Here is a 23172-nt window from a genome sequence, read left to right on the forward strand (position 1 = left end):
AGTGATGTACAGTTGATTAGACAAATCAACTATTGGACTAGTAAATCAGGCCAGCTATTGAGCACACAAGAAGCATATAATGTACCGTAAGGGTGTGAATGAGAACAGTGGGTTATCTTGGTAGGGATGATGGGAGGGATAGGAGTTGGACTGGACATGCTCTGTGTTGAGATAAAGACCAGCAGTTTCAGAATGACGCTGGATCCCGCGAGACCCACTGCGCCGACCACCATAATGAAACAAGATGGACACTCATAAGAGCGGCTGCAAAGAAAAGAAAGCAGAAAAGAAAAACAGAGACAGGAGAAGACTTCCTTTCAAGTACAAAAGCTGTCCCAGAAAGCCAGAAATGAAGACAGTCAGGGGGAACAGAGAGAGAACAGACTTACGCCGAGGTGACCAAAATAACTTCTAATTTTCTACCGTGCACACTTCATGTTCGAGTATCACAGAAGAAAGTGTACTTTGTTGTCTGGATTGAAGTTTGATATCAAAAACGTGTCTTTTTTAAAATGCAGGGATCAGATGAACACCGTGGCTGCATTTTGTATTCCAGTGGGAAAAAGCTTCTTTTGGAAAGCTTTCCGTCATTCGTGAAATGTCTCTATCAAGATTGTCCCAATCTGTTTTTCAGAAGGCAGATTTACTTTCTTCAGATGTGAAACATATGAAAAACCCAACCAACAGATTTATCATTTCTAAACCAGTGTGAAAATATCACATCTAAAAATGCTTCTGCATTTTCTCAAGTCAGTCGGTGTGAAAACCGAGTTGTTAACTCATTTGTATTAATGATTTGCCCACTGTGGATCCTGGGCTATCTGTTTATAGAATCTGGAGCAGATTCTATATAGCATCTCTGTTCTCGTCATTTTTTAACTAAAATGTGACTCGGGGTCACTGATATCCCTCAACACACCTGCAACTGTAGCCTTACAAAGCCAAATAAAGGCTTGGGTGAGGTGAATCCTTTCTTTTGCGTCATTGTGTTTGAGAACAGTGAGATTGAAACAGTTAGATTATTTTTAATTTCTTTACAAATTAACACAAAGGAAAAGGACAATTGTGTCTTTATCTGAACTGAAGGAAGTTCCTATTATTAATGATTAACTATTGTCTAGCCCTGTGCCCATTTACATCCTTTAACAAGAGATCTTATCCGGAGCAATCTTAGGTTCCTATTACACACAATCCATTCATGCAACTGGGCAGTTACTGGGGTAAGTAGCTCAAGACAACTGCCTTGCCCAAGGGTACAAGAGCGGAACCACAACTGGGAACCAAACTGTGCCGTCGCAAGCCAATTTCTATAGCCGCTGTGCCACATAACAATCAAAATACGATAGAGCAGTGGTCACAAACACTGTTCCTGGAGATCTACCATCCTATAGGTTTTTCACTCCAACCCTACTAAAGCACACCACACTCAACAGCCTCAGATATCATTGAGCTGCTAATTAGTAGAATGAGGTGTGCCAAATTAGGCTTGAAGCAAAAGCCTTCAGGACGGAAGATCTGCAGAAACAGGGTTGCTGACCCCTGCAATGGAGTATGTGTCACTCTGACAGAGTTCATGTTCTCCCTGGTATTGGATTCTACAGCATCTGACAGAGTGGTGTTCATCCACTGAGGACCCAAAAAAGAGCTCAATTAACGCTGCAGACTTTACCATGCACTAATAGTCCTGCTAATTGATAACAGTGTTAGATTCATTACCACATTATTTCATGCATTTCCAAAACAAATGCCAAACCAAGGAAACACAGTGGTCCTTGAGAGATCTGTGTAAAACAGATACCGTAGGTTTCCACTTTCCCTATTTTCAGTTTTTAAAAAATAACAGAAATTGTAATCGTATCTGTTTGTTTGCACGCATCACGGTGATGCCAGTTACATTTGCTTAACAGCGTGCATAATTATGTTAATATGTCTCTTAGAGTGGAAAAACAAACATATTTTCCAATTCTGCTGTAATACCTCTTTCCTGAGGGTGGCATTCTAATGTGATTTCTTCCTTCGTATATAGAGAGGTATTTTGCCACGGGGGACATCGTAATTGAGGCATAGTCCTGCGGGACACTTCTTGGTGGAAATAATATCTAAAAATGTACAATTAAACCGCTTTTAAAAGAACATCAGAACCACTTCCTGTCCCGCTTGGTGTTTCACATGGATGTGAGAGGCTTGCGGCGTACCCAGGCTCCTCTGCACAGCGCAGTGTGCAGAAATAAGCTTACAGAGGCAGGAAACTAGCCTGAAATTGGGTCGCCATGGTAAGGAAATGACAGTTTCCCCCAGGAGAACCTCTATTTTTGGTCAGCGGGAACACAAAGGATAGCACACCCCCCCTCTCCCCCAGGATCTCCGGCGAAGATTACGGAATCATCGGAACTGATCTCCATAGTCACAGCACTTCAGTCATCTGAGCGCGCACTGAAGGGTGCGGGAAGACGCAAGGCATCTCAAAAGTCCAAATATAAACTGGGATATGAGCATTTCAATATGGAATGTTTTCAGACTATTGTTACTGGAATTTCCAACAACAGCGATGGCTCGTTGTTGTTCTTTTTTGTTTCAGCGTTTCAACTTTAATATGTTCCAAAAGCACTACATGAATGTGACCAGAAACAACGGTACAGTATATTACACAACAGTAACATCACAAATGCACGCACACACCCACACAAACACACACACACACACACACTTCCAGTGAGCTCAACAGCACTCAAACACAGAATTTGTGGTTGCTAATAGAATATGTTCTGTGATTTAGCAGTGGCCTCGGTTATGACAATTTTGACTGGCCCAAAAATTACATTGGAAGAGGCATATGAGGATCAATGTCAAATGGGTAACAGAATATTGCCTATATTTACATTTCTATTGTGTATGTACAAGAAATTGCTCAAAAGTCGTGAATAGAGTAAAATAATCTGCATAAAAACTGCATATGCTTATTGTATTCATACACTGTACAAAAAATAAAAGTCATAGATCGCTAAGTATGCTGTTCTTTTTTTAAATTCCCAATGTTCATGTTCTCTTTAGTAATTCACACCATCACAACTTTAAATACTGCTCATCAGGCAGGGAGCTGTTCAGAAGCTGCTTGCTGTACTTCGTACTGCAACAGCGTGCCTTTGAGCGAAATGATTTAGAGCAGACATTAAGTACCAGCGTTTCAGTGCATACGCCCCTGTCGGGCACTACACCATCAGAGAGGAACGGCACACAGACGGCTCATTCTCCGTGCTGCCATAAGCACAAGTGAACTGCAATGCGTGTGAGCATGTTCAATTGGTTATGTGTGTGTGTGAGTGAGTGAGAGAGAATGACGAACGTTCTGATGTATTTATTATATGTATTCATTTGTCTTATGGGGGCACTTTCAGAAAAGTAAAATATCAAAATCAACTTCTTTCCCAAAAAATGTTTGAGAATATATGAGGATATATAGTATTTGAATACTATAATGCCACTGAACTTACTGAAAGGCTTGCAGAACAGAAGAGGAGAGTTTAGGTTAACAATGGCTGAGCAGGTTTGAATATTTTTACATAATTCCTCATCATTACCAAGAAGAAAATGCGGTAATTTAAACACTTAACTTTCTTCTTTCCAGAAAAACAGGAAAAAATATACAGTACTGACACAAATTATGGAAATACTGTGCTTTAAGAAGAAGTTTAGTGCTCTTAGTACTCTTTAGTAAACTTTTATCTGTGCCCTTCGTTTTGTAAAAATAGACAGTTTTTAGACAGTTATCTTCTTGACCACGAGTCATATGACACTATGTGACCATTAGTAATTTGAAATATTGAAGTATACAACCAAAAATAAATAAGTAAGTAAAAGTAAGTAAAAATAAGTAAAAGTAAATAAAGAAAACCGTTTATCTAGCAATAGTGTTATCATTCTTTTTAGAAGAATACTGCACAAAGGAATGCATGCACAGGCTGATTATCTTCATATGAAATCAAATGACTTGTTTTCATCCATTGGGGGGATAAAAATGAGGGACTACAGAGAACCTTGACATCATCAGCAGAGCGGACCCTCTATTTCAGCCTCTGGGGCCAGGGCTAGGAAGGAGGGCACAGACCCATTCAACAACAGTGCACCCAATCTATTTACAGTATGTCTGCCCAAAAAAAAAAATCTATGTGGATGACAAACTATGTCGGAGTGAGAGCTGTAGGGCTGTAGCTGTAGCAGAGCCCAGCCAGGCTGAGTCAACACGGACCGGCGGCAAAACGACAAGCCTGCTAGACGACCAGCCTGCAACACAACCGGTCAGCAACAAGACCAGTCTGCAACATGGCCAGCCTGCAACACAACCAGCCTGAAACACAACCAGTCTGCAACATGACCAGACTGCAACACAACCAGCCTGCAACACAACCGGTCAGCAACAAGACCAGTCTGCAACATGGCCAGCCTGCAACACAACCAGCCTGAAACACAACCAGTCTGCAACATGACCAGACTGCAACACAACCAGCCTGCAACACAACCGGTCAGCAACAAGACCAGTCTGCAACATGGCCAGCCTGCAACACAACCAGCCTGAAACACAACCAGTCTGCAACACAACCAGTCTGCAACACAACCAGCCTGCAACACAACCAGCCTGCAACACAACCAGTCTGCAACACAACCAGCCTGCAACAAGACCAGTCTGCAACAAGACCAGCCTGCAACACAACCAGTCAGCAACAAGACCAGCCTGCAACACAACCAGTCAGCAACACAACCAGCCTGCAACACAACCAGTCAGCAACAAGACCAGCCTGCAACACAACCGGTCAGCAACAAGACCAGCCTGCAACACAACCAGTCAGCAACAAGACCAGCCTGCAACACAACCAGCCTGCAACCCAACCAGTCAGCAACAAGACCAGCCTGCAACACAACCAGTCAGCAACAAGACCAGCCTGCAACACAACCAGTCAGCAACAAGACCAGCCTGCAACACAACCAGCCTGCAACACAACCAGCCTGCGTGGCGACCAGCCTGCGTGACCACGAGAGAAAACGTTTAACCGCGTCACGGCTGCTCGCACTAACCTGCGACCGCTTTAATTTCCCAAATCATGTTCCCCGTTTCGAATTTATCGAACTGTGCGCCAAAAAACGCAGAAATACATAATTTACGCTCCGGGGTCGCGACACCTTAGATTTCACATGCAGGAGGGCGACTGCGCGACCCGAAAGGAGCATCGATCGGAGGGGGCAGTGGAGAGGAGTGCTGGCTGGCAGCTGGCTGTGCACGCGCTCATGAACATTCCCAGGTCTGCTGGCGGGAGAAGTGCTGACATCACATTAAAGAATGCACAGACGCGTCTGAAATGAAATGCCACCCCGTTCACAGGACCTAGAGCAGGCCGGCACTCAGTCAACATTTACCCTCAACTTTCATTTACAAGTAATCCTACCAATCTTCTTCACAAACTTTGTGTGGCGAGTTCATTTTAGTGCAGAACTTGCCAAACTGTGATTGTGAAGAAAACATTGCTTTTCATTTTTACAACATCACCCCCCCCACACACACACACACACCGATTCACTCAAATTTGGAATCCCAGTTGCACGTACTCATTCCTGCACCCTCAGAAAAAAAGGGTTCTTTGGCTCGTCTCCGTAGAGGAACCCGTTTAAGCCCCGCGAAGAACCCTTGAACTAGATAGGGTTCTTCTATGGAATCGCAGGGTTTCTTTTGGAAGCATTTTTCCTGAGCGTGTGTTCATGACAGCAGTCTGTGAAATGGGCACACAGTGTGCACAGGACAGCCAGCTCTGAAAGCCATCCAGGAATCCCCCTGTGTAGGGGGGGTGGTGGTGGGGGGGGGGGGGGGGTGGTTGATTCCTGGCAGTGACACTCCATGGGCTCTGATCCCAGGGCTGTCTGTAAGCCTGTCTGCTTTCCCTCTGTCTGAACAAAGAGAACAAAATTCAAAAGGAGGATGGACTGTCTCTCCTCCTTTATGACAGACTCCTTTATGCGCATAAAGTAGCTGACTGCGGAGAAATCACACTTTTGAGAACAGCCTGAGACGGGGTCTGAATTGTGAGCCACAACTGTGACCGGGTCTTAGAGAGAAAGAGAGAGAGAGAGAGAGGGGAGAAAGAATGAAACTGTATATACAGAGAAAGGGAGGGAGAGAGAGAGGGAGGGAGAGAAAGAAACTATATAGAGAGAATGAGAGAAAGGGAGGGAGGGAGAGAGAGAGGGAGGGCGAGAAAGAAACTATATAGAGAGAATGAGAGAAAGGGAGGGAGGGAGAGAGAGAGGGAGGGAGAGAAAGAAACTATATAGAGAGAAAGAGAGAAAGGAAGAGAAAGGGAGGAGAGAAAGAATAGAGAGAAAGAGAGAAAGGGAGAGAGAGAAAGGGTAGGAGGGAGAGAGAGAGAGTGAGAGGGAGGGGGAGAAAGAAAGAAACTATATAGAGAAAGAGAGGCAGAGAGGGAGGGAGAGCGAGCGAGAGCAGACACTCTGGCTCGTCCATTGTCCTATGCGGGGAAGCGGAGGCGACGTGGGCAGAAGGAGAGATGCTTTCCCGATCGATGCAGGGAAGAGAGGCTCAGGGGCCTGGGTAATGGCAGGAGTGTGGGGCGCTGATTGAGCGTCCCGGTGTCCTTTACAGCTGCCAGTCAAGTCCTGACCGGCTGGTTATTTCACGGTCTCCGGTGCAGCGGGGATTGGGTTCAAGCAAAAAGGAGCTGGCCCTCCAGCACAACCCACCATAAAGGTCTGAAGATTTGAGGGAGATAGAGAAGGGGGGGGGGGGGGGGGGGGTTAATGAGCAACCATCCCCTTCTCCCCTGACCCCAGCACTCACGGTCAGATGTTACAAAAACTACCCCCAAGATGCACAATTAAGCAGGGGGCTATTGTTTTTGGGGAGGTACGTGAGTACAGAGGCAGTGCATACTCTTTTACCCCGGCAGATCAGGGCTGACACCGAACACCGGCAGGGTGAGCCCCTCCCCGACGCTCCTTTCACTGCACTTCATCTCAGTGAACTCCGAGAGACTTTCCCACGAAACCCGCTCCGCGTCTCCTTCTCTGCTTTGTTGCGGGTCGTCGAGCAGACAGCCCGACACTCGGCTCGGTGCGACGGGACTTTTTCCAAAGCATTGTTACATTATTTACTTTGAAACGTCAGAAAATGGGCAGTGCCGCCATCAACTTGGACGTGACAGGTCCCCTTGAATGCACGGCTATTCAACATCTCTTCCAGCCCAAAACATACAGTGAGAAGCATTCATGCACTTCAAACGGCTCTGGATTCACTTTAGAAAACACAACTCTCCAGCCACGATGGCCTGGCACATGGCAGGCAGCTATCAGCCGCAAGTGTCCAGTAATGACACGGGCTCCTAGCGCTCTCCAGATAAAAAACACACACACACACACACACACGCACACACACACACGAAAAACACAAATGGCTGCAAAATTGTTTCCAATAGAGGCTCTTACAAGGGCCATTGATACAGTTTGAGGAAAAAAAATCTTGAAAGTCATGACATTTCCTCACCCCGGTCATCAAATGGCGCACTCGCTGTTCTGTTTCAAAGAGTGGCACATTAGTCACAGGTGGACAACTCAGCGCTACTTGCATCTCCACAAAGCTTCTTCCAGTGGGCGAAAGGTTCGCAGCCGAAAACAAATAACACATTTTCACAGTCTGTCACTTGGAGTGTTCTGCTACCGCACACAAAATTATTCAGTGCTTTTTGAGAGGGGGGTGGGGTGGGGTGGGGGGGGGGGGTGGGGTGGTGGCGTTTGACACCCATTTCCTTTTCAACGCGCAAGTAAACATTTTTATGATTATCCATGCATGAGAGGACCACTCAGACTGCGCCCTGCATCCCCACAGGGCAGCTGTGTTAACGCAGGCAACACGTTAGCACAGGCACCCCGCTGCAGAACGCTTAACGATGAATTCTCATCTGTGATAGAGTACATTAGATCCCTCCGGGCCTCCTCATATAAACTCTGTTAAAATAAGACTGAGAGCCAGTCTCACAGATTACAGATTAAGCCTAGTCCTAGACTAAACTCAATTTTGAATTGATTTTGAAACCAGGACTAAGCTTAATCTGTGCCTACCAAACTGGCCCTAAGTGATTTCCTGTGTTGGATCAAGATATTTAACTGCAACAGCAAAAATAAAGAATTACACAATTTTTTTCGCATCCATCCATCCATCCATCCATCCATCCAGTATGGATGGATGGATGGATGGATGGATTTTTTTTGCATGTAATTATGAATTCCTCATTATTCGTACAGTAGTTTGGATGGTGGAATTATAAAAGCAGGACCGTCCCACGGCTTCTCTGTCCTACCCTACAGTGCCCGTTTGAACTGGATCATTCTCAGAAGTGTGTGCAGTCAGCTGCTGCCTCTCCTCCCACTGAAATCCAGCAGCTGGGATGTACAGGCCTTTTACAGGAGTATACATACAGCTGCAGGCAATGGGGAACCTCTGTAACACTACTGACGGATCAGGTGGGGAGGGAGCACCTCTGTAACACTACTGACGAATCAGGTGGGGAGGGAGCACCTTTGTAACACTACTGACGAATCAGGTGGGGAGGGAGACACCTCTGTAACACTACTGATGAATCAGGTGGGGAGGGAGACACCTCTGTAACACTACTGATGAATCAGGTGGGGAGGGAGACACCTCTGTAACACTACTGACGAATCAGGTGGGGAGGGAGACATCTCTGTAACACTACTGATGAATCAGGTGGGGAGGGAGACACCTCTGTAACACTACTGATGAATCAGGTGGGGAGGGAGAGCTCTGTACCACTACTGACGGATCAGGAGGGGATCACCGCGGTTACAGAAAGCCTCCACCCCTCCCTTATGGAAATGGACCATACTGTAATATATTCTAAATATGCACACCTCTTGCAAAAGAGAATGCTAAAAATACTTCACAGCAATGTATTATTTCACTCTAATTTGTATACTTGTCAATATATTGTGAAGTGTCTAAATATCTTTATGGCATTGTAGGGAAATGTATCCCATTTCTGTATTGGCTTGGTAAAGCTGCTAAGATAACTTTGCATTGGCCAATGGGATGTCCAGCCACAGTCTCTGTTGGCAAGTGTAGCATTCCTCTAAGCACAAAAGCCTCAACCAAATCAGCCAATAAGGTGATCCCACTGTGGGTTTTTAATGCAAGGATAAAGAACACGTCATGATAGATACAAACACGGTTGACTGTCTATCAATAGGGCATTGACTATTGCAATCGATACCGGATGTGCAAATGAAGCCTTGTTTTCTAAATAACAGGACCAAAAAGGTCACGGTAACACTAGATTTAGTTCATTTAATTGCAATGAGAGTCAATGAACGCGTTGCAAAACATGTCACTCCAAAAATAACAAAAGTCAACAGGAAAGTATGAATGTTTATTTCAATATTTAGATAGATGCGTAGATAGATAGATCCCTGCAATTATATAGCAATTTTCTAGACCCTCTAGAAAAGCACTTTACAGTGATGAGGGGGCAGATAAGAGGAGGGAACTGAGTTTGTAACCCACAAACAAGGTCAAATCCCACATAGAGCGCAGTTATTGCGCCCCTGAGCAAGCTACTTAACCTGAAATGCTCAAGTAAAGTAAAATGCCCCAGGGGCAAAGTAAAAGAATGTGAAAGCAGGACTGGTGACCTGTCCAGGGTGACCTTTTCCTGCCTCTCACCCAATGCATGCTGGGAATAGGCCATTTAGATAATGGATGGTTGGATGAATAGTTGGATGGAGGGATGGATGGATGCATAATGGGTAAAAGACATCTGCTATATTCAGAATTCAGGTTCCCATCTTGAAAGTTAATTATCACATTCAAGAAGGAAACCTGACCTCGGCTCCTCTGTGTGTGACCTCTGACCTGCTGTATATGACAAGCCACGGTAAGCAGCCTCGAACGGACAAAATTAGCGCCGGAGAAAAATGAAGCCGTTGCGAGAGGCAGCCCACTGGAAACCAACCGACAAACCCTCGCGAACGTCACAAGCGAACAGAACAGCCTGAGTGTAAATGAGCCAAAGTGACAAAATTAGTGTACGGCCTCCTGATTGAAAGGCACGACAGGCCTCTGACAACCTCAGGCGTAGCTAAAAGCGATCACTCTCTGTACAGTCGACAAGCCCCTCGCGCCTCGCTGTGCTTTTGAGCAGAAATAATTATGTTATATTTCCCCTTCTTTTATTTGGTCTAAGTGAAATGTCCATGAGATATGGCCGGGATATCCTTTCTGCCACCCTTTCCCAGCTATGCACCACCATGAAAATAATTATACTATTTCATTTTTTCCCCTTATATTTAAGCATACAGTTAACTATTATCTTGGACAGATCTTTCTTTGGGGAGATTCAGTGTGACAGATGATCGTAAAGCCACATTAAAATCCTTAATCTGTATATGCACAATGTTTTCCTGTAACAGAGCATGTTAAACTGCAGTTCTTACACGAAGACCAACAAATGGTGGATGGGAAGTGTATCAGAGATCAGAGGAAAAACCCAAAACCATGAAATTAAATAGACATCCTTCAATTTCTCATTTCATTACAATCTCAAAATCGTATGTTTAGGATATAACATAAAAGTATTTTTGTCCAGCCTTCTGTCTGACTAAAGCCTGTTCTTAATTTAATACTTTGGACATATTACACGTGAACATCAATTTTTTGCGAAATTAGGGTGGAATAATGGCCTAGCAATGGAAGCGTGGCGCTATTGGATTGGAACGCTGATATCTCCTGGCAACAGTTATTACCTGCTGCCTTGCAGAGAGGGAAGAGAACACATTATTTGGACAATTTAAAAGCCATAACATCGAGTGATCATGCTGAATGTCAGTGGAGCAGGAAGTGATGTCACGCTGCAATGATCTCCCTCCATCCAGCTACATTGATTTGGTAGCTGTACAATATGTTTCTTCTTTCATTACCATAATGCATCTCCTGAACTGACAAAGCACACCAATTCCCTCACACTAATGAGTTATCCACCCCACCCCCCCCCCCACCCCCTCCGCCCCGCCTTCCCCAGACACAGGACTGAGATACAGAGCGGTGTGTTTTGGGTTTGCGAAGTGATGGGCAACCCGTCACTGATTCCACATTTTCCGATGATTCCTGTCTAATTCTGCTTTAGACTGATGCTTCATCGCAGGGCCTGTCAGAGGAAGCAACAGCCGCAAACACACGGATGTGAAGGATCCTGAACGGATCTGCAATGAGGAGCGCTCCAAAATCCCTCCAAACGTGTTCATTAACCTTGTCAAGCATTACAGGAAAAGGCTCCATGCTGTTGTCCTTGCCAGAGGTGGATGCACCAAGTTATTAATAATTATGAAACCTTGATTTTAGTGAAATCTATTTTTCATTAAATTAATGTTTGATTTTGGTTGGTTCCATTGAAACATTAATAAACATTAATACATTTTTCACATGTTTAGCATTTTGAGTTTATCTCGGTGATTATTCTTTTTTATTTATTTTTGTATTTTTTGTGCTTTGCCAGTCAGGGGTGCCAATAATAGTGGATGACAAAAAATCGTACCTATTGTACCTTTAAGAAAGAGCAACGTTCAGCGAAAGCCAAAAAGAAAAGTGTTTTATTGAAACAGCTCTCAGCACTAAAATAAATAAATAAATAAATAAAAAATAGAAATGCAGCATATGCTAACCAGTGTAATTCGGAAGAAAATATATCATATTTACCTACTGCAAAGTGAGCTGAATTCATTTATTGGCCTTGGGATTTAATTCATTCAAATCCAAGAGATAACAGCAAAACACAAAGAAACACTGACACTAGATAGTCCAAATCCCAACATAAACATAATTTACCAAGGCTTTCTACTGAGTAAACTACAAGGGATATTATTCTGTTTGGACCGAGATATGCCTTGTGGCATTCCAACAGTCTCTGAGAACGTGCAGAGAAACCCTGCATTGTTCAGGCAAGTTCAAAGCACATTAACAGAGCTCTGTAGCACACATAAAAAGGATCATTTTCAGTGCATAATAAATGTTGTAAACACAAAAACGTACAGCACGGCTTATTTATGCGACAATCAATCATTTATGAGTGAACCTCACACTTTCAATTCTACTCGTCAGGGTTCTTCAGAAATTCATTATTTATTCATTGTTACACTTTTAAAAATGACCTGTTGATCTCTGAGTTCAGGCAGATTCCATCAAATCTGTATGTCCCCGGTCGCACGGATGAGTTTCTCTAAATGACCAGATGGGGGAATCTTCCCCAGAAAGGATCTCGGAAACCTCTTTCATTCCAAGCTGAAAATGAAATGGGTATTTATACAGACAGCCCCGAGATTAAAACAGAGCCAACGCATCACTTTTCCATCAGCAAGAAATACTTTGCCTAGAGGGACCTGCCTTACCATAATGGCCTAATATTATTACTTGTTATGTGAAACTACAATGATTGTGTTAATCAGACAGCTTATGACCCAGCATTACCTGGGCTATGTGTGCATTGCTCGGGAACTGCAAAGTTACAAAAGCAAAATCATTTGTTTTTGATAGATTTTGATTAAACTGCCAACAGCCTCTGAGATTGGAGATATGGAATTAATAAAGATGACCTTGCAGATATTATTTCTGTTGTTTATTTCCGCACTACCTCCATTTCATAATAGCGTTCCACATAATTTAGATTACAGTGCCGGCATTGTATCAAAGTTCAATACTCTATTACTTTTGTTTATGTGGAATGCCCTTTACTTTTATTAAGGTCGCTGGTCCTGTTTTTCAAATGTACTCAAGCCAATAATGCAACAGCGTGATTTACTGTGAACCTCTGAACCTAGAGAGAGGTGAATATTCCTCTTCAAGTAATCTCTTTCAGATGAAAACCGTGATATTTTGCCTTTGGCACTGCCTTTGGCACTCCAAAAAAGCCGTAGCGAGGAGTGACACTGCTTAAACGGAAACATCTGAAATGGAAAAGGTGGAGAGGTTAATAGCTCGGCATCATCTGTCTCTGAACACAAGATGTTTCACTGACGCCTGTCTAAAGCTCTTTCACGTTAAAATATTTATTGGCACACAGGAAGAGAAGAAGGGCTAAAAGCAACTGGTCTTGCACTCAGAATGGATGCAGGTCGTACTCACATGGCCACCCCAGCAGCAAGTAAAAACCTGAATGAGTTGCTTAACCTCAAAGTGCTGTTAAACACCTTCGTGAAATAGTTAACCTGAACTGGGTGAGACATGCACATTCGCAGAGAAATAGCCTCAACCCGTCCCATTATACACCTGAATGCATGTCATTTCCCACCACAAAGCAAAAACTCAGGACTGAGGGTATCAAAAATAAGTCAATAAATAGCTAGCTTAATGGCTGTAGCTTACTGAACTTTTTACTGTAGTTTTACATGATATAGATCTTTATTTTTGCACTCATCATTATGCTTTAAAGTGGGATTTACAACCTGCAAACAAGTTCCATACAAAGTACTATTTAGTCAAAATTCCATTTTTTTATTTGTAAGTTGTGCTGGACATGCTTGCCCTTCAGATATACCTGAACCGATAGGGCAGCCCCCACCCCCCTCCAAATCCTCCACTGTTTCATATTTCACACCTGTGTATTATTTGCAGATAACTGCAGATCAAACAATTACAGCAAGTTATCTTCATTTGTGCCTACAGTGTCGCATATAACTCAATATAACTACCACTATACAGGCCTGGGATTTTCTATTGGCTAATCTTCATCATAATTCATAAGAGGTATCACTACAGTGCATGATAACAAGCACATGACCATCAAGGATTTCAAATTGCATTACAGCTGATATCCTCGTGGGTTCCAACAGGCACTGGATTGGAACAGCCACCTGAGGAATAATACTATCAACAGTTAGAAAACTGTATTTTTATGGCAAAATGTTGGGAAACATTTGCAAACAGCCATCCCATGAAATACAGTAACATGATTTATGCAGTTAATTAAGAGGTTCACTGCACGCAGATGTATTCACCATAGATCAATGTTTACAAAATCAACAAGGGACCTGCGAAAAGCAATCATTGTTTAACAGAACACAAAATACCTTTGAGTACTGGATACATGACACCCACAATTTGACCAGTGCCTTTGAAAATATAAAAAAATGGACATTGCCAAGTTCTGTGCATTTCCCAATAAGCACAAAGTCAATGGCAGGGCGGTCCCTAGGGCAAACAGCTGGGGCAGACATAGCTAATGCGCGGCCCGCTGATGCACATAAAGACATGTAAAATAACTGATGAAGTAAAACTGCATTGGAAATAACGGTGACCTGGATTCTGGTGTATTGATGGAGCAGAACCTTGTAACCGTGAAGTTGCTTTAAAGGGGCCAGGATTATGTCTAGCACATCTGTGGGCCAACTCAATGGATCCTGTGAAGATCTGTGCTGCTGCTCAGCATGTGATTACTGATTTTTATTTAAAGTTCAGTCATACGTTTTTATTGAATACACGTTCCTTACAACAGCTACTTTTCTTCTGCTACTTACAGTGGTAAAGAAGGTGTGTGAGTCTGTATTCTGAGCTTGTAAAAATTGGAACATCATGTGCAACTGAGCACCATATCTTTCTGTGATGGAATATTTTTATACCACTTGGGTTTTTTTTGCTCCTACTGAACAACAAAAGGATTTAAAAATGACTCGCTAAATAATAAAACAGACAACATCAAGCCAAAATTTACAACCTGCTATATTTGCAGTAACACAACTGCACATTGTATCTGACATTATTTATCCTGTGGGAGAATCTGCATCGCATCGTTATTATACGACTTTTTACAAAAGTCACTTCAAAGAACAAAACAAAATGCTCTGAATGTGGATGCCGTGCCCGTGAGACGGAAGATGACGGTGACTCACCGTCGTAGGTTTCCTCCACGCTGGTCTGCGTGAGGAAGAGCAGTCCGAGCACTCCGAACATCAGGATGAGGAAGAACGCCAGCTTCGTTTTCATGATGCCGCAGGAAGGTGTGGGAACTGAAATCCACCACTTCACGCCCTATCATGTTTCATATCCACACAATCTGCAAATCAATATGGGAGGAATAAAGTCACTCAAACCATACATCAATCTGTCCTTTAAAAAAAAAAAGGGAGATAGGAAATCAAGGGCCAGCAGAGAGGCTTACAGAGAGACAGTAAAATGTTCAGGGTGAAATATCATATCAGAATAATCTGTTATTTAGCTAAAGGGAATTACAGTTGATTAGCTGGAGACAATGCCCCCTGGAGCCGTTCGGGGTTAAGGGCCTTGCTCGAGGGCCCAACAGCCCAACAGCTGTGCCGATCTCATCGTGGCTACACAGGGGCTTGAGTCCCCAACCTCCTGGGGTCCAGTCATGTACCTTAGCCACTATGCTACTGGCTGCCTATGAGTCAACTCTTACAGAGTGCTGCATATGAGGTCCCCATTGGACTCAATTGTGCTCTGTTACAGTTTAATTAACGCTGGACTTTTACAGTGTAGACATGACAAAGCAGTACAGAGAGGGGCACGGTGGAGAATTAGAACCCATGACTGAGCAGGCGAAAACACACGTGGGGGTTGAGAATCAGTTAGCCACCCTATAGACCATGGCACACAACCCTGCCCAATTCTAGTGATCGCTTTAGGTTAGGTTCCCTTTAGGTCAAGAGGCTGAGACTACAGAAGGTCACCACTCCTAAAATATGTATTTGCACACTACTCTCACAATTGGCAGTGTCAATCACTAATCGAGTTAGACACGTTGCCTACGTACAGCTGAGAGGTATATTTTGTCTCTTATCTTATGTTTCCTTAGATAGGAAGATAATGACCAAAGTTTTAGTGCTTTGGAAGCACTATAACAGATGGATTCAACCATGTTTATGACTGATGGCTATAGGTAGTGCCATTTATAAAGCACAGCCATAAAAATATCATCTACTGTACCACAACGGAGGGGAAAAATTGTCAAGAACAAAATCTACTGCTAAAACATCAACTTTCAAGAAAACCTTAATGTCATATGAGTGATAGAAAAATACAGACAACAAACCCGTTCAATTACCAGACTGCACACAAGGGAATTGAAACCATTACGGAAGAGACTGAGAGAGGCCACGTGCCCGCTACGATGCATTGAACACAGGAACCTCTCAATTACCGACTCTTATCAACTAATCAGAAAGCACTAACGAAAACAAGACACTATATTTTAAACCAGCGCGTCATTAAAGTCAATGCTGGCACCTTCCAAGCCGCATGAGGCCCCTCCATCTTGTCACGAGTTAATATCAAAGGCAAAGAGTCTATTCTACTCTATATGGAGTGGCTGTATTAGCTCATGGAGTGACGGCTTTCAGCCGTGGTTTGCTGAACATAATGTGATTTGGTTTGTTTTTCATGAAGACCGCGTCTGAGAGAGAACATCTTCCACCGGCTTCAGTGTGTGCGCGCGAATGTTAGATTATAACTGTCCAAGAGACATTAATTAATTACAACTATTAAATTTGATGACCCAAGGTTGCCAATTTGTCCCTGAGCACATTTGCAAGAACATAAAACGTACTTACAAACTGAAAAAAACTATTTGTTTGGACTTATCATTAAATTGTTTTTTCTATATTAGCTTATTAGCTTATCTTCAAGTAATTAAATTTCCCAAAAATGGAAAAGATGTACAGAACATCGGTAAAACAGGGATTTATTTGCAATGGCTACTGCATTGTAATTGAAATGTCCGCATAAGATGAAATAAATACCATAAAATCAATAAATATAAATACCCTGTAAATACCATATCATCAATAGATGTAAATACCATATCATCAATAAATATAAAAACCATGTAAATACCATATCATCAATATACATAAATTGTCTATTGTCTACATTGGAAATAGCATGTAAATACCATATCATCCATATCATTTTAAGGAAAATCTCTGTATTCATTCAGGGCACAAGCTTCACAGTACATCATGCAACAAACTGTGATGTTTTCATCTGAGCTCCATTGCCAATAGAGTGCTACAGTTCACCTTTCGTGTTCATATTTTAGCCTTTTTTTCCACTGGCTCGGAAATTGAAGGGGAAAACAAAATCATACAACAGAAATCTTCAACCAACACAGAGAAACAACGAGCTATTTCAGTATATTGTACCCTTTAACTGGTGGACAGAATGTGTCTGTTGCCCAGATTGCTTCATTTGATTCTAACGCATTAAGGTAATTCACTTTACATAAATTCTTGGAAAAAAGACTCTTGGAAAAAAGAAGATAAAAGCAGCCTTTGAAATTCTAAGAGATGGAAGAGTTATAAAGTATTAAAGAAGAAAGTCTGACAAAAATGATACAATCTAGGCTAAGCTGCTCAGAGTGGCCTTTGAAACTGTTGCCTTGGAGAGTGGATTTAGAGGTGTGTGTGTGTGTGCACGTGCGTGTGTGTGTGTGTGGTGTAGGGATTAGCGATCAATAACAGAAAATGTAATCAGTTGCTTTTGGCCACTGACATTTACGTATGGCATCTTTAGTGCCACATTAGCCTTTAATTCCATCTAGCAACAGCATTCGGAAACTCGAATCAAGGACATAACCTTGATCACCAAGAGCAGAATATGCTGAGGAAAATATGCTGTGAACATGAAATTGGAGTACCTCTCCATTGCCCTTCTATGACGTGAATCGGTACACCAAAATTTAAAAATATTCCAAAGATCTGTTACAGTATGTGCAGTGACAACAGAATCCAACCTGGAGCTATTACACATTTTCAGAAACTGAATATATATACATATTTTATGATTCTTCTGTTTAGTATGAGATGGTTTGGGATGGGGTTATAGGCCTTCATCATCATCTTATAAATACTGCAAAATGCAACCAAAAATACTGATTATTTGTTTTCTGTTACATGAAATGTTTAAATTATAAGCAAATTATTAAATAAGGAACTTTATTTCAGAAAGAATTTCTAATACAGACTTGTAATTACAGCCAATCAGAAGTGCAGTGGTGCCTGCTTAGTTACACTAGCCCTAGATTAAAATGAACCACATGGCACACGTTCCCTTCTTAGAATTGATAAAATGCAATTAAATAGCATAATGGCCAACTGTAGTTTCTTAAACAATCTCATGCTGGCAGCGTATTTCAGTCTGCATTTTCCACAGTGGTGCATGTAGTGAACTAGGCCTCGATCGACAGCCAGTGCATGAAGGTTACTGTGTTAGAAAAAGACACTGTATCAATGTTTTATGATCTCCGGCTAAGCAGACTTCATGCCAGTATGAAAGAGACGCTCTGTTGTCGCTCTGAGGAGCTGACGTGACATTTAACTGAAAACAACAAAATAGCAAGAGGTGTCACCTGCGCTTTCTTCTACATCTCACCTGAACTTAAGGCCCTTTAGCTGCCTATGACGAGAACCATTCCCCTGCAAAGACATGTTGCCAATCTACATTACAGAGAGAGTAAATAACAGCCTACCTTACAGTACAGTAGAGCTGAAGTAAAGAAGAGTGGAGAATAACCACTTGTTTCTGCATGCTTTTACTTTGAGAACCTGATTGCTCATGATTAGCCCTTTCTTTTCAGCTGATGAAATACATTTTCAATGTTTCAATGAGCTGCACTTGATTTTGAAATGTAATGGCAGTATACACTCACTGAGCACTTTATTAGGTAAACCTGTACACCAGCTTGCTAATGCAAGTATTTAATCAGCCAATCATGCAGCAACTAAATGCATAGAAGCATGCAGAAATGGTCAAGAGGTTCAGCTGTTTTTCAGACCAAATGTCAGAATAGGGAGACACTGAGTTTGACTGTGGAATAATTGATTGTGTTTTGAATTGACAGGGTGGTTTAAATATCTCAGAAACTGCTGATCTCCTGGGATTTTCATGCACAGCAGTCTCTGGTTTGCAGAGAATCATGCAAAAAAAAAAAAACATCCAGTGAGCAGCAGTTCTGCGGGCAGAAACGCGTTGTTAATGTGAGAGGTGAAGGGAGAATGGCCAGACTGGTCAAAGCTGTCAGGAAGGTGACAGTAACGCGAATACACATTACAACAGTGGTATGCAGAAGAGCATCTCTGAACATACAATGCATCAAACCTCTTAAGTGGAACGGCTACATCAGCAGAAGTAAAAAAAAAAGAAAAAAGTCTCATTTAATACCTAATAAAGCGGTCACTGAGTGTATATTTGATGCTCTAAATTGAACATTGTCTGTTTGTTATAATATTGACTAAAGGGTCATTTGAGTACCACCTACACACAGTAAGTATGTATTTAAAGTATGTATTGTAAAATGTTCATTCATATCAGTCCTTGACGTTTAGTCATTATGATCTGAACCATTTCATTCCCTATATCTATGTTAAACATTGTTTATTTCTATCATCAAGGTTAAACATGAGCAATATTTTAAGGAAAGGCATTAAAAAATTATAATGTTTTATATTTGATAGTTTATGGTGCCTGCATTTACCTTCCTTTAAATGATGGTGTTAGGATTCTTTTACATTTCATAGACAACTATACAAACCCCAGAGTTTAAGAATTTGACTGAGCATGTGCACGTCTCATACAGACTTCACAACTTCACACCTGGAGAAACTACAGCATGAATGTTTCTTTTTGTAAGCTGAGGGCCAGTTGTATTTAGCTCCGCCGGGCTAACTGTATCCATTGTAGTGCATAGCTGTGGTTGAGTCTAGCCCCGTTACACAGGCACCAGTAGTGGTTTCTGTTATGGCATGGCACATTATCCTGGGCCATGTAATGTGTTTTGGCACCTACATAGGCTGACATGAGTCTTTCCCAAATAGTGACTCATGGTGCCAATGCTTCCACTGACTGGATGATTAATGTGCTGCTGAATACCCAATATAATGCATTATTGAATAGGCAAGAATCACAGTTTTGTCAATGAATGAATGAATGAATGAATCAACAATTCTAAGAACGTCAGATTCATCCTCAATGTCATTCTGCGAATCACATCAACTGGTCAAAATAGTCATATATAATTTAGTAGGCTTATTGCTATTCATAAGCAAAAATAGGCAACCTGCAATTTGGATCTCATAAAGCATTTTACATCTAAGTTTACAGCAAGCTTCTATTAAGGAGTATTTTTATACATTTTGGTTTCACCGTGTAGGAATTACAACACTTTTTATCGTCCCCCATTCCAGGGCACCATAATGTTTGGGACAAATGGCTGCACAGGCACTTCTGATTAGTCAGGTGTGTTTAATCACTTCTGTAGCACAGGTATAAGAGAGCTTTCAGTATCTAGTCTTGATTCTAGGCTTTCGATTGCCTTTGAAGTCTGGTATTGCCGTTTTTCAACACAAGGACCAGAGTTGCACCACTGGAAGTCAAGGAAGCCATTATGAGGCTGATAAAAAAGAAAAACTGTCAAAGGCGTACCAAAATAAACTGTTTGGAACATCATTAAGAAGAAAGAGAGCACTGGTGAGCTCAGTAATCACAACGGGACCGGTTGGTCAAGAAGACCTCTACAGACAATGGCAGAAGAATTCTCGCCCTAATGAAGAAAAACCCCCAAACATCTGCCCGACAGATCAGAAACACTCTTCAGGAGGCAGGCGTGGATGTATCAGTGACCACTGTCTGCAGAAGACTTCACAAACAGAACTACAGAGGCTACACTGCAAGATGCAAACCACTAGTTAGCTGCAAAAACAGGATGGCCAGGTTACAGTTTGCTAAGTAACTCAAAGAGCCTGCTGAGTTAAGGGAAAAGGAACTGTGGACAGATAAGGTCAAGTTTAACTTGCATCAGAATGATGGCAAGAGCAAAGTGTGGAGGCCAACTGAATATGCGATTCTTATGCTGAAGAGAAAACATGAAGAAACTAGCAGGAGCTAAAGATGGCTGCAGTACAGGCCTGGCAGAGCACCACCTGAGAATATACTCAGCACCTGACAATAGCAAGCACAAAAATATGCAAAACATGACTACTTTCATTTAGATAACATTAATATGTCCCAAACATTATGCATTATGGTGCCCTGCATAATGTATACATGTGCTGTCATTTCTCAATGGTGAAACCGAATGTATGAAAATACTCTTTAATGAAAGCTGAGTATGTGGAGTGTAACCACCTGTGAATTGTGTGATTACACAGCCACGTGAAGAAAAACTATATTTAAAAATAATAATATGAGCATCATATGTGCTAACTCACAAGAGGCTCTGTCACCTGTCATCTTTGTTGGCTCTACTTACAAATGACTCTCTCTCTCCCTCTCTCTTGGTGTGTGTGTGTGTGTGTGTGTGTGTGTGTGTATGTGTGTGCGTGTGTCTGTGTTTTCTCACTCAGCACTCTCCAACAGTCCATCTCTATCCAACTAATTAATTAAAATGTCTGTTCCAGTTATTTTCAGCTTCCCTAAGTTGTGTCCCCCAGGAAATATTCAGTGTAAGGGCCTATTAAATCCACAAATGTGCACAAAGTGCAACAAACTAATAAGAGTAAAACTTGGGAGGACAATCAAAGAATGACTTAATGCAAGCCTTTGTAGTTTTCACTGTCTGATAAACAGTAGCGGATTCAGATTTCAAAAGGTAGCCAGTTCACTTCGTCCTTTGGAAGAGAAAACAATACAATAAAAAAGAAAATGCACCAAGAAAAGATTGCCTCGTAACTCCTGTATAGCACAAGACAAAAATTACATTTCCCAAATAAACTGGTGTGTTCTGTTGCTCAACTGTATACCTCATTATCTTGCTTGAATACTGTTCCTTGGCCAATTATTCTGCGAGCCTTGAAGGAATTAATAATAAAAAATGTATCCGGAAAGAACAGTATCATCTCTGAAGAATTAAACACGTCTAAATTATCTCTTGCCACGAAGGAGTCCCGACCTGCTCCCGTGAATGTCTGTAGGCAGTTGGAGTGACTTTCTGTGAAATAGATTTCCCAACAAATGCACAACGGTCCCCCAAACACTTTCAGATTATAGCACCAATAATGTTCCATTTTCAACGGTTGGCATTTTACACGGCTTATAATCATCATCACAACCTAAGGTAAGTTAGATAATAAATCGTCTGTTGCTGCCGATGCATACAGTCCTGTGTGCCACTGGGTATACTTATTCGGTGCAAAACAATATTTGAACTGAGCCTATTGGAGAGGGAGCGTAACTATAACTACAGTATCTACTGGAGCAGATGGCTGAAAAGATTGCAATAGTTGGTCAGTACCATGACCCACTAGTATCATCAAATGAGCCACGACAAACTTTCGAAAAAAAAAAAAACTACGCAATTATAACAACAAGACAAGTTCTAATACGTCATTCTACTTTTGAAAACTTACTTACACTTTATTATCTGACAAGCCAACTGAGATATGAACTACACGATTACTAATCTTGCGTGACTGTCACAGGTCTGTCTGTTACACAGTGAGCTAAGCCGTGATGGATGTTTAACAGCTGACAGGGAAGAGTGGAGAAACGCTGGGACGCCCTAAAGACCGCGGTCAATAAACCTGTACGCGAATTATAAAAGTACACTTGTAGAAAGAGAAGATAGCTGTCTTTATTATTCTACACAAGTCACTGTTCGGAGAGTTGCTGCATTGTCACTGCCGAAAAGTTCCCAGTTGCACGTATGCTAACGTCATATCCAAGCGGCAAGACAAGTCACGAGCAAGTAAAATATGTATCAAATTTGCTTATATGTTAAATGCACACAATACGCAGGCCACTACTTTACCGTTTAGTTCATGAAAATCCAGAGATAATTCCCTGTGCTGGTGCGTTCGTTTCAGGGCAAAACTTCACGGCCCTCTCAGCGACACTCCCACTTCACCAAATGGCAAGTCATTGCTTGGAAAGGAATCACCCCTCCCGAGCGCTAACTGCAAAGTTATTGCAGTATGGGAGCACAACAGCTGTTGGCAAATATACAATTACTTAATACCGTGAGTGTTTGGCATAAATGCATCATTACAGGAGGGCATTCCAATAAACATGACACAGACACAGTTATTATTATTTCAACAGTTGCGTGTGCAGCAAATCCTACATAGCATAGATACATGCTCGCAGATATAAATAAACGCCTTTCC

At 42.1% G+C, this 23172-nt stretch overlaps 1 protein-coding gene across 1 annotated transcript in view; it reads right to left on the minus strand.

The window, feature by feature from the left end:
- The window catches only part of LOC133127597 (carbohydrate sulfotransferase 9-like), a 73713-nt gene extending 50800 nt beyond the window's left edge, over window positions 1-22913 (minus strand). Inside the window, exons 1-2 of the mRNA XM_061240599.1 lie at window positions 22818-22913; window positions 14950-15113 (exon numbers count right to left, since the gene is read on the minus strand). Coding sequence (XP_061096583.1) covers window positions 14950-15043 — 94 coding nt within the window. The 5' untranslated portion in view covers window positions 15044-15113; window positions 22818-22913. The remainder of the gene's footprint in view (window positions 1-14949; window positions 15114-22817) is intronic.
- Between the last annotated feature and the right edge of the window lie 259 nt (window positions 22914-23172).

Source organism: Conger conger, chromosome 4 (assembly GCF_963514075.1).
Source record: "Conger conger chromosome 4, fConCon1.1, whole genome shotgun sequence".
Lineage (NCBI taxonomy): Eukaryota > Metazoa > Chordata > Actinopteri > Anguilliformes > Congridae > Conger > Conger conger.